At 26.3% G+C, this 11581-nt stretch overlaps 5 protein-coding genes across 5 annotated transcripts; 2 read left to right on the top strand and 3 right to left on the bottom strand.

The window, feature by feature from the left end:
- Positions 1-617: 617 nt before the first annotated feature.
- On the bottom strand, positions 618-3184 carry LOC143220316 (cell division control protein 45 homolog). Its single transcript, XM_076445988.1, has 9 exons — positions 3134-3184; positions 2660-2812; positions 2370-2579; positions 2124-2291; positions 1807-2045; positions 1396-1732; positions 922-1316; positions 761-837; positions 618-682 (listed from the first exon to the last, which is right to left on the bottom strand). The coding sequence occupies exons 1-9, from the start codon at positions 3182-3184 to the stop codon at positions 618-620; spliced, it is 1695 nt and encodes a 564-aa protein (XP_076302103.1).
- Positions 3185-3769: 585 nt separating this feature from the next.
- Positions 3770-6287, top strand: LOC143220311 (H/ACA ribonucleoprotein complex subunit 4-like). Its single transcript, XM_076445982.1, has 8 exons — positions 3770-3782; positions 4132-4256; positions 4358-4690; positions 4767-5177; positions 5260-5380; positions 5550-5788; positions 5890-6117; positions 6192-6287. Exons 1-8 carry the CDS (start codon positions 3770-3772, stop codon positions 6285-6287), a joined length of 1566 nt encoding a protein of 521 aa, XP_076302097.1.
- Positions 6288-7139: 852 nt separating this feature from the next.
- LOC143220308 (26S proteasome non-ATPase regulatory subunit 14) lies at positions 7140-8675 on the bottom strand. Its single transcript, XM_076445979.1, has 5 exons — positions 8583-8675; positions 8097-8246; positions 7726-7989; positions 7383-7649; positions 7140-7301 (listed from the first exon to the last, which is right to left on the bottom strand). The coding sequence occupies exons 1-5, from the start codon at positions 8673-8675 to the stop codon at positions 7140-7142; spliced, it is 936 nt and encodes a 311-aa protein (XP_076302094.1).
- A 391-nt stretch (positions 8676-9066) lies between these two features.
- On the top strand, positions 9067-9689 carry LOC143220310 (COX assembly mitochondrial protein homolog). Its single transcript, XM_076445981.1, has 3 exons — positions 9067-9124; positions 9317-9421; positions 9496-9689. Exons 1-3 carry the CDS (start codon positions 9067-9069, stop codon positions 9687-9689), a joined length of 357 nt encoding a protein of 118 aa, XP_076302096.1.
- Positions 9690-9910: 221 nt separating this feature from the next.
- On the bottom strand, positions 9911-11517 carry Tsen2 (tRNA splicing endonuclease subunit 2). Its single transcript, XM_076445977.1, has 4 exons — positions 11350-11517; positions 10421-11258; positions 10168-10328; positions 9911-10075 (listed from the first exon to the last, which is right to left on the bottom strand). Exons 1-4 carry the CDS (start codon positions 11515-11517, stop codon positions 9911-9913), a joined length of 1332 nt encoding a protein of 443 aa, XP_076302092.1.
- Between the last annotated feature and the right edge of the window lie 64 nt (positions 11518-11581).

Genomic DNA, 11581 nt, shown 5'->3' with positions numbered 1-11581 from the left:
ATGATCACGTCGAACGTATATTGAGTTACTAGCGAGTGCTTGTTTTTAATTCTGTTCTTCATATAAGTAATAATCAATAATTTCGTCTTATATTAAATTAAAATTATTTTACAAATTAAAAAAATAAGTGGATGTGAAAGATTAAATAAATTTATTGATAATTTCTTTTAAATTAATTTTGTTGTCATATAAAATTTATACCTATTATCATTTACATTACACATTTATGTCTTATTAATTTACTTCTTATGTTAAATTCACTCTGGATACAGTTACAATTATTACTTGTCTCTTAATTCACTATTGAAACGAATTTTCATCGATTATTTCGTACATAAATGAAAATTTCGTACTATACATCGCGTTCATTTTACTTTATACATATATCTACAATATAATTAAAGTTACATCTATCATTAATTATAAAACAAATATCACTAACATATATTCGTCAATTACAATAAGTCAAAAAAGTAAAGCATGCGTATTTGATCCCACCGTCGTGTTTTTAAAAAGATATCGCTATCATTATTTTGTACTATTTTTTTTTTTTTTTTTTTTAAATAAATATTGAGAAAAAATTCTTATTTTCATACGTCAAATAAATCATAAAAATTTTAAGCTAGAAGAGCAGCTAGAGCATCCAAAAATTTTGGTCTCTCTTCAGTTTTCAGTCTTATTACTGAAATATAGAACATCAATATTTAAGAAACGAACATTTTAAAAGTAGAGTACTAAAAGCATTATAAATAATTCTTACTTGTAGTATCAAAGTAATCTGCTTCTATATAAGAATTTGTATTTTTAGCTGCTTGTTCGAAAGCTTTTCCAAATAAACTACAATAAATATTATCAATAAAATAGTACTAGATTTACTAAAAATGTTTTTACAGTACATTTACATTAATTATCCACAATTACCTTTTTGGTTGATCTTCACATACCGGTGGTATACCGAGTATAAGACACATACCTTCTTCTGCATTGTATATTGAAGAAGCTACAAGTGGCCATTCTGGTGCCCGTCTGTTTTTTGAAGAGTCTACATAAGCCTTTAGAGTAAACTGAGCTAACATCATTAACGGATGAGGATGCGTGAATACGAAACTATCAGTGTTTCCCTCTGGAATAATTATATAAAGAAACGAACCAGCGCTTCTAATTTGTTTCATTTGTAAAATACTCTGTGCAGTTTTAAAAATACTAGTAAGCATAAATTTTGCTTTCTCTATACCATTTTCTAAAATATCTTTTTTTGTGCGAGACAAACAGTCTAATACGTCTAAAAAACAACGTTGGGGTAACTTTTCCTTTGACTAAAATAGTAAAAAAATTGATGTACTAAAACATTCATAAATTTAAACATACAGAAAAATGTTAATACTAGGAACTTACAGAAGATTCCATTAATGCAAGCATAGCATAAACTATATCTGATGCACAATATTTAAATCTGTAACCATACTGAAGAGTAAAACTTGTTCCAATAACAGTGTCGAGTTTATATTTTCCAGCTAATTTTTCAAACATTTGTCTAAATTCTTGTCTAAGTGCAAGATCCATTGCAGAAAATCGTTGCTTCGATTGTACTAAAGGTAAACCCATTTCTGCTAACAATTCCTTTAATCGTTGCTCTCCCCTAACAGACCAAAGTCGTAATGATACTGCAGTTGGTACTGAATGTCTTAAACTAGCTTCTACAGTCCAATGCCGATATAATACAAGTAAGAGACTAAATTTATATGTAAGGATATGAAATTTATACCATATGATATTTTATTATGATATCTAATCTCAAAAGGATACTCTTTATCATACGTAATTCTAACAGTACTTTGTTGCTGTTGTTGCTTATCCACTTCAACTCCTTGTTTATGAGTTAATCTAGATACATGGGCTTGAAGAGAACCTTCCTCAAGAACACTCAATCTTGATTCTACTTTTCCAAGAATAGCTTGTTCTGTAGAACCAACTATAGCCCACCAAACCATATCCAAATTATCCTTTGACATATTCCATGCCATTTCAAAAATAAGCATTGCACTCTATAAAAATATAAAATATATTTGAATTTTTGCATTCTATATTGTAACTTAGTATTCATCTATATTAATAATCCCTACCGATTTGCCATAGTAACTGTACTGTGTATAATTAAACATAATAGTTGCCCTTTTTTCAGACCACTCTCTTCGTCCAGCCCGTTTAATAACATCTTCTTCATTTAATCTTCGCCTTTTCCTTTGAGATTGATCACTTTCTAATTCATCCTCTGTTTCATCTTCACCTGACTAAAAATTACAAAGTATAATTTCTTCATTTTTTCTATTATTAAAATAAAAAGTTATAAAATATTGAAACAAAATTACTGAATCATCTCTGAAGACATCATTATACTCTGGAATTTCATCATCTTCATCAACTTTACCAAGTATACGTACTTGATCTTCTGAATATACATTACATAAATCATAGGGCCTATGGCTATCAAGAATATAAAATATCACAGATTCTACAGGTTGTAGTAATTCCACTAAGTCTAATGTACCCCCACAATTTATAAAAATAACATTTTTTATCTAAATAAATAGTAAATATTAATAATAACATTGAACACAAAGAAGAATATATAAATATGTGTTTTTTAAACTTTCATTACCTTTTCACAATTTTCTTCAAAAGCATGAATCATATCTTGAATACCTTGAACAGGCACAAGTGTATATATCATATTATCATTCTTAAAAAGTTGCTGTAACATTCTACAAGCACAAATGGCATCAATATCAAAATTAACCAAGAGCAAGCATCTCTGTAAAAAAAAATTTATATTAGTATTTTAAGTTAGATTAAACTATATATATATATATAGTTAGTTTTAATAATTGATGAGAAATAGTAAATATGAATACAATTATTGATAACGATAATGAATACTATTATTATTGTATGTTATTCAATAAATATGAATGAAAATTAATAAAAGAAATAATAATATTTCAAAAATAAATTATATTATTTGTATACTAATTTAAAAATATATTTATAATTAATAAAAATATATAACCTATATATGTACTTATGCTAAATAAATAAATTTTAAAAACATGGAAAGTATAAAAATGTAACTCACGTCATCTCTTATTAAATGATAAAATCCTCTTTCTAAGTTTTCCACAAACATGATGCATTAATTTTCGGCATGGGAGTATATTTTATATTCACAGTCTTCTTTTTACTCCGCTTCACCCATCCCCGGGTTACCGCGGAAGCTAAACACAATTCAACAATGGCTATTTACGGTATAGAATATATTGTTGATAGTATATCAACAATATAATTCATAGAACATCTGAAATAAATAATCAATTTTATTCAAATTCTTGAATTATTTAGAAAACCATAAGATATAATTTAAAATATAAAAGATAATTTTCAAAAAAGTAACAGGCATATAATGGAATTTAAAAGCAGTTAATGTATAGGAAATACTAAAGATGGACGATAATCAAATCGCTTAAGTTAACCAAAATTTCTGTTATATTTCTCTAATTGTGTGTTATTTTTATAGAATTTATTTTTATTATTCTGAAAACTTAATATTCTATCAAATTTTGAAGTGTTTTTTAAATTATGTAAATATCATTTAATATAGCCCATCTAAATTATATATTACCCATGAAATTACATTGCCGAACGCAGTTACTCCCGCGTGTTTGATACCGCCGTGCTTCATCGAAATACACGTGTTGTTTCTATTCGCTTGAAAATGGCAGAAAGTGGTAATTATTATTAATATTATTTATATATTATGCTATTTAGTATAGTATTTATTATTTTGTACTTTTTAATGTAAACTAGGGTTGTTATTTTGTACGTAAAGATGTGTAAAGTTATTTACCTTCTGTTATAAATATCATATAGAAATTTAGCGGTTAACACGTGTTTTGATATTTAATAAAAGTTTGATTGAAAATATTATTTTAAATATAATATGATATATGTATTCTATATATTTAATTTATATTAAAATTAATTTGCTATATATCGATATAATTATTATAGCTTAATACGATGTCAATAAGTATAATGAATGTAATTTCATAGGTTAATTTTTATCTTTTCATTTAGATAAAAGCAAGAAAAAGAACAAGAAGAAGTTTCTTGGAGAAATTCAAGCAACAATGAAATGTCAACTAGAACCTTCAGATCAACCTGTAAAACTTGAATACAAAGATTGGCCCCTTTTATTTAAGGTAACTTGACATAAAATGATTATGTCAAGTAATTATGATTTAAAAAGTAGTTTCCAACATCATAACATATTTGGAGTTTAACATGAATTATATTATTTCAGAATTTTGATAAACTGCTTACTCGTACAAAACATTTTACTCCTTTAACTAGTGGTTCAACACCACTACATCGTACTTTATCTGAATACATAAAATCTGGGTGTATTAATCTTGACAAACCATGTAATCCATCTTCACATGAAGTTGTTGCGTGGATAAAAAGAATTTTAAAGGTAGAGAAAACTGGTCATTCTGGTACTTTAGATCCTAAAGTATCTGGATGCTTAATAGTATGTATTGATAGAGCAACTAGATTAGCTAAATCACAACAATCTGCTGGAAAAGAATATGTTGCTGTTTTTAAATTACATTCAGCGCCAGAAAGTCTTCAAAAGGTAAACATAATTATATTAAATTTTAAGTAGTTGAAATGTTATGTAAGGTATTGTTATTAATGAGAAAATAATATAGGTAAGTCAAGCATTAGAAAAACTACGTGGTGCACTCTTTCAACGACCTCCACTTATATCTGCCGTGAAACGTCAGCTTCGTGTTAGAACAGTTTATGATAGTTGGTTCATTGATTATGATGCTGAGCGTAATATGGGAGTGTTCAGAGTTAGTTGTGAAGCTGGTTCATATATTAGAACTATTTGTGTTCATCTTGGCCTCTTCTTAGGCACTGGTTGTCAAATGCAAGAATTACGTAGAAATCGTTCAGGTGTTCAATCTGAAAAAGATGGACTGGTTACTATGCATGATATACTCGATGCTCAATGGTTATATGAAAACCATGCAGATGAATCTTATTTAAGGAGAGTAATTAAACCCTTAGAAGCTCTTTTGGTAAATCATAAGAGAATTATTGTAAAGGATAGTGCAGTATGTATTCATTATCTATATAAAAAATAATTTTTTTTATTTGAAGATATTTTTTAATAATATTGTATAATAATATTAATAGGTTAATGCTATTTGTTATGGAGCTAAAATTATGCTACCAGGTATTTTAATGTATGATGATGGTATAGAATTAAATCAGGAAATTGTAATAGTGACCACAAAAGGTGAAGCTATTGCACTTGGTAAGTAACTTATCAAATTAATACAGAGATACTACATATTACTTATGATACACATTCAAAATGTTAATATGTCATCTTCAACAATGTAAAGAATTTTTAGTTATTCATCTTTTTAACTTAGGAATAAATGTTCTAAACCTATTATATTTATAATTCCTTTCTGTTACAGCTATAGCATTAATGACATCTCCTACAATGACAGCTTGTGATCATGGTGTAGCTGCTAAAATTAAAAGAGTAATCATGGAAAGAGATGCATATCCAAGAAAATGGGGTCTGGGTCCAAAAGCTTCTATAAAGAAGCGTATGATAATTGAAGGCAAGTTAGATAAATATGGGAAACCAAATGAAAATACACCTGCTGACTGGTTAGCAAATTACACAGATTATTCTACATCTGAAATCAAGGTACTTGTTTCCTTTTTACACTTTTTAATGTAAATATTATAATAACATGTAAATAGTTCTAATTATACAATTAATTTATTTAATATTTATTTATGGATCAGACTGAGGAAAATGGTGTTACTGATGTTGTGGCTAAAAAACGGAAATGGGAAGAGGTAGCTTCACAACCTGCAACAGAAGTTTCAATAAAAGAAGAAAAAATTGAAGATCCGGAATTAGCATCACCAAAAGAGAAAAAAAAAGATAAAAAGGAAAAGAAGAAAAAGAAGAAGAAGGAAAAAACAGAATCTGAAGCTGATGAATCCATGGCAATAGAAGGTGCAACTGAGGTAAAATATCTCATATTTAGTTTCTATATTTAATATGTAAAAAAGATAAAATAGTCTATTGTTGTCATTAATAGGAAACACCAACAAAAGAAGAAAAAAAGAAAAAGAAGAAGAAGAAAGATAAAGATCACGATCAAGAGCAAGAGCAAGAAGCACCATCTCTAAGTTGAAATAATTTTTAAAATATGTACTCTTTAAAGTATAAGTATCATCATTTTTTATAAGTGCAAGAAAAATGTTTCTGTACTTTATAGAAAAGCATAAGTCTCTTATTCAAAAATAATTTTCAAAAAATGTATACATATTTTGCAATGTCCAAACTGTAAAAAGAATATCCATTTTCTGCAATATATAATATCCAGTGTATTATTAAATTAAAAAAATATTTTATATGTTCTGTAAACTTGTATAAATCGCAATTCAAGTTAGTTATATTTAGTAATCATTAAGATTATATTATAAAATTCAGTAATAGTACATTATCTTTTATTAATAGTTAAATAACAAATTTCACAGTAAGTATTATAAATTTTGCAAATAATGAAAATGTATATTGATACTATATTTGTATCAACAAATGTACATAGTGAATGAACTTCATTTGCAAATTATCATATTTTGCAAATCTACAAAAATTTCATTACAATTCATTTATTGTAATAACTACATTTATGTTATGCATTTAACACTGAATAAGTGTTTATATCTTGTGTTATGAAAAACATTGTCATCTGTTATTTTATTTCTGTTCAGACATTTATATACTTAACATATTTTATATAAAAAAATAATAAAATGTCTGAATGGCTTACAAATTTATATATACATTTTAAATAAAAATGTAAAAATCTACTTGTCTATTATTTGTTGTTTTCTTTCTTTTTTTTTTACTTAGTATAAAAACAAGTAATACAAAAATTTATATGTATTGTATATACTTCTTGAAAGTAAATTACAAACAAATATATTTAAAAAGATGTATATTCTCTTAATTATATTGCAAATGATATTTTAAGAAATAGTTATTTGAATACAACAGAATCAAGCATAGCTCCCAGACATTGAACAATGTTGGTAGACATAAGTGTATCTACTTTTTCTTCTAAATGCCGTTTCGGATCTTGTTTACCCACATTCTTTATAGCTAATTGTTCAGGTGTCATTTTTTCTTCATCTTCCAATGCCTGAAAGAATGAATTTTCAAGTTAGTATTTCTAATGTGGAGTTTTAATTTTTTATTTGTATACTTTAGGAAAACATTATACCTTATTATAATTTTTGGCAAGTTCAAGCATTTCAGATACAATATTTTCGTTAAGTTTGCTATGTTCTGAATATTCAGCAAGTGTAAGGCCATCCATCCATGTCTTTTTGTGTAGGTTTAATAACATTTTTTGTTCTAGCTCATTTTTACGATAGTTAATACTAATACTATAATAGTGGCGATTTAAGCCATGAATCAATGCTTGAACAGATGGTTTTTGTAAGTGACCTAAATTAGATGTAGTTTGACGTGGTTCTTGTCCTAAAACCTGCAATTTTATATATAACATCAACGAGTGTGCATTCAAATTAGGTAAATATTTTCATATTTAATTTGTTATTTACCATAGTATTAGGAGTAATTAATCTAAATGCATCAATAACAACTTTTCCTTTTACTGATTGTATAGGATCTATAACCACAGCCACCGCTCTCTCACTAAGAGCCTCAAATGATTGTTGTGTGTTAATATCTACACCAGACAGCCAACAACCAAATCCTGGATGAGAATGATACCATCCTACTACCATCTCTGGCCTACCAGTTTGTTTGAGCATATCCAACATTTTTGCTTGAAACACTGGATCAACTGCTTCTACACTGACTCCCTGAAATAAATAGCATGATACTTATAAATTAAATACTGAAAAAATATAAGTCTAATAATTATTTTAACAAATAGAAAAACGAAGTATAGTAAAGATTCAATTTTTACCGTTCCTGTTTGAGGCATAGCAAATACATCAATAACACGTACAGTATAATCATCAACAAATTCACCAAGCATTAAACCCATTACTTCCATAGGAACACCAGCACGTCCATGTTTAAGCATTTTTAAAAGGGCTAATGATGATATGTACACCTAATAATAAAAATTAATTCCTAATTTTTATCATATGTAATAATAATGTGAAAAAGTATAGTGTGTAATTCAAAAGTATTCAACAGAAAACGTAATATAAAATACAAATTTTGTAATAATAACAATATCTGACTATTTAATATGTGTATTGAATAAAATAAAAAAATTTTAAACTATAATTAAAGATTTTATTATTTTAAATTAATACAAAATGACTTCCGAGAAAACTTCCGAAGAAAAAACTATAATAATCTTAAAATATTTTAACATACTTAAAATAAAAATTAAAATGGAATTAATAATTGAAATAAGATATTAAGATCAAATAAATTTTACCTGTTCTGCAGTGTCAACAAGTGGAGCATCTGAAGGTGGAGGTCCTTGGCTAAGTCCTGGCATAGCACCTCCTAATCTCAATAATCGATCCATCACTATTTATTTTGTATTTTTTTAATAAACTCTAAAAATATAATATAACAATTAATTTGGAATTCATAATAGAAAACATCCTAATTACTAAATTGTTTATTCACGTTTAACATAAACCAATTCAAAATGAGGTTAGTTTCATCAACAATATACCTAAGAAGAAATACATATTTTTAAATCATATAAAATATCACATTAATTTACTTACGTATTAAATTATATTGCTGATTACAAATAGTACAATTTATCAGTCATCCGTAGAATTAAACAAAGATTCCTTTTATAAACGAATGCATTGACAACTCTCAAATCTGCACACTCATGAGCGCAGTCTGTTGGAATAACTAGCATTTAAAGAATCTGCAATAGATGTATTAGACGTTTAACCATAATGGACGAGGTTAAAACTTCGATTCGATCAAAATATGCTGGAGGCCCACATAATTTAGGTAAACTAGTAAATTTCTGTCCTTCACAATTTATTAAAATAATAAATATGTATATTTTTTAATTCAAAATATGTATAAATAAGGTTATGTATTTAATGTTATTTAAGTAATTTGAAATTATAATCATATGTATACAAAACGTATAATAAGGATATCTATAAGATATACATTTTGTATAAATATACTTTATAGGAGATCCTGATGACAAGTTTTTACGGAAGATAGAAAAAGATGTTCTCATTGCAGAAAAGGTGCGAGAAAAAGCAAGAAAAGAAAAATGTGCTGAAGAGGTAAAAGGTAATCCATTAATTAAAGTAATAATCATTATTATGTGAATCTTAATACATTATATTGTTTATGTTATTTTGTAGAGTTTTCTAAATGTTGTAAAGAAGCTAGTTTTCTTATGCCATTTAAATGTAAACAAGAAAATACTGTATTGTTAACCTGCTTAGGAAAATGGTTTCATGATCCAACTTTAAGAGAAGAATGTACACAAGAATATTTAGAGGAAAGAAGTGAATACAGAAGAACTGGTATAAATAAAAATAAATATAAAAGGTAAAAAAAGATTTAGGTCATCAAAGTTAAAAATAATTTTTATAAGGTACAATTTACATATATATATATATATATGTTAGTATTATTATCTTATTTTTAATGACAACATTAATTGTTTTATTTAAAAACAAATAAAGCAATTAAAATTATAATTATATAGAAAAATAATGATTTTAAATTTACATGTATTTGTTTATAATTATAATAAATATATTAAATATACAATTAACATGAATCCTCATCTTCCTCTTCTAAATCTTTATTATTTTTAGGATTCCATCTTCTCCACATTAATTCTCTCACAGAAAATTCAGGAAGTATATCCATGTTCAATGAACTAGATGTTTGAGAAGTTGAAGATGGCCATAAAACTTGTGCAAATAATATTTCCTATATTAAGAATGTAATACTATATAATGGAATGTCTTAAACACTAAATATATAAAAAAAAATGAAATTAATTCAACATTTATGTGAATTACCTTAGCAGCTGTTTCTGATAATCTTTCTAATCCTAATAAACTATTCCAAGTTAATTTATGCATACTTCTATTTTGATCCGTGATTAATGTGTCACCATCCAAAATATCTACTATTACAATATAAGATGCATGGTAAAATGGTGGTCCTTGTTTATATAACACTAAAATATTAAAAATTATTTATATTAATATCTATTTAAAAAATTATTTAGATTTAAAAATTAAATATAAAAAGGAAGGAAATAATACAAACAAAAATCTCCACCATATTTAAGTCCAGGTTTTACTACCCATCCTTTGCTCCGAAAGTAATGATATACAACATACTTTGGAATAAAATTTTTATCAGCTTTGCAGAAAAAATGCCAAGCACTATCAATATCTAATAAATTACCATCAAAGTCTATTAGATTTAAACAGCCTAAACCATACAAAAGAAAAAATGTTTCTTCAAATGTTAGATGAAGAGTTTCTTGAACTGGGAAGCTTTCACATTCAATTCTGGGTTTTACTTCTTTTAAATAGTTTTCAATTTCTGAATCACTATCTGGTAAGATAAGTAACTTGTTTTGGATATCTGTGTTATCATCACTAAAACAAACATCATCTTTAAAACTAAAATTTGTAAAACACTCTTTTTCTTCATCTTCAATGGCTTCTTTTTGATTATCACTATTATTACATTGTTTGTTAACATTTTTGTCTATACTAATCCATGTATCTTCTTTCATGGGAATACAATTTGTACTACCTATTTCTTTCTCTTTGTCGGTTTGTTGATATTTTTTATGTTTTTCATCTAAAGAAACAGAATGTGTATCTATTTCAATTATATCTGATGTGCTTTCTTTTGTTGGACTGTTTAATAATTTAATCTCATCTTCATCAAGATTTTTTAAATAAGAAAGTTTACATTTATTTTCTTCTAAATTTGTATGTTTACTATTAGATTCCATATTAAGGTCATGAAACTGTTTTAACCATTCTTGTCTACGAATCCACTGTCTATTTCTTATAACTGGAGGTACACCAGACCGTGTTTTGCCAAAGGAAGGAAAACCACGTGATAAAGAACCTTTTCCAAAAAAACCCTAAATAAATAATATTAAATATAAGTGAAATAAAAATTTTTGTTATATACAAATATTATATAATAAAAATATATATGCATATTATAATTACCATAGAGTGTACTGCAACAATTTCATTTGGATCAATTATACAAGATCCTAAATCTGTAAGATGAGCAGTATATGTAGTCCATTCACTCTTATTACCTAATACAATTGGAAATGGCAATTGTTCTTTTAATTTTACACGTCGTTTTTTCCTTGGTTCTCGTAAATTCATTTTGTAATTCATTTTATAACTATAAAGCTACATAATAATACACAAATTTTTTACATTCGTCTAT

This window comes from Lasioglossum baleicum, unplaced genomic scaffold, assembly GCF_051020765.1.
Source record: "Lasioglossum baleicum unplaced genomic scaffold, iyLasBale1 scaffold0756, whole genome shotgun sequence".
In the NCBI taxonomy this organism is placed as follows: Eukaryota; Metazoa; Arthropoda; class Insecta; order Hymenoptera; family Halictidae; genus Lasioglossum; species Lasioglossum baleicum.
This window is presented reverse-complemented; position numbering and strand designations above follow the sequence as displayed.

Bases quoted from the DNA above. Each gene is read 5' to 3' on its own strand.
- LOC143220316 (XM_076445988.1), bottom strand. From the start codon at position 3,184: ATGTTTGTGGAAAACTTAGAAAGAGGATTTTATCATTTAATAAGAGAT. The intron at 2,292-2,369 runs GTAATTTTGTTT...TGTAATTTTTAG, and splicing joins ATGTCTTCAGAGATGATTCA to TCAGGTGAAGATGAAACAGA. The intron at 1,733-1,806 runs GTATCCTTTTGA...ATATAAATTTAG, and splicing joins AGAATTACGTATGATAAAGA to TCTCTTACTTGTATTATATC.
- LOC143220311 (XM_076445982.1), top strand. The intron at 4,257-4,357 runs GTAACTTGACAT...ATATTATTTCAG, and splicing joins ATTGGCCCCTTTTATTTAAG to AATTTTGATAAACTGCTTAC. The intron at 5,381-5,549 runs GTAAGTAACTTA...TTTCTGTTACAG, and splicing joins AGGTGAAGCTATTGCACTTG to CTATAGCATTAATGACATCT.
- LOC143220308 (XM_076445979.1), bottom strand. From the start codon at position 8,675: ATGGATCGATTATTGAGATTAGGAGGTGCTATGCCAGGACTTAGCCAA. The intron at 8,247-8,582 runs GTAAAATTTATT...TTTTATTATTAG, and splicing joins TTGTTGACACTGCAGAACAG to GTGTACATATCATCATTAGC. The intron at 7,990-8,096 runs GTAAAAATTGAA...TATTTATTTCAG, and splicing joins CTATGCCTCAAACAGGAACG to GGAGTCAGTGTAGAAGCAGT.
- LOC143220310 (XM_076445981.1), top strand. From the start codon at position 9,067: ATGGACGAGGTTAAAACTTCGATTCGATCAAAATATGCTGGAGGCCCA. The intron at 9,125-9,316 runs GTAAACTAGTAA...TATACTTTATAG, and splicing joins TGGAGGCCCACATAATTTAG to GAGATCCTGATGACAAGTTT. The intron at 9,422-9,495 runs GTAATCCATTAA...GTTATTTTGTAG, and splicing joins ATGTGCTGAAGAGGTAAAAG to AGTTTTCTAAATGTTGTAAA.
- Tsen2 (XM_076445977.1), bottom strand. From the start codon at position 11,517: ATGAATTTACGAGAACCAAGGAAAAAACGACGTGTAAAATTAAAAGAA. The intron at 11,259-11,349 runs GTAATTATAATA...TTATTTATTTAG, and splicing joins TTGTTGCAGTACACTCTATG to GGTTTTTTTGGAAAAGGTTC. The intron at 10,329-10,420 runs GTTTGTATTATT...TTAATATTTTAG, and splicing joins TAAATATGGTGGAGATTTTT to TGTTATATAAACAAGGACCA.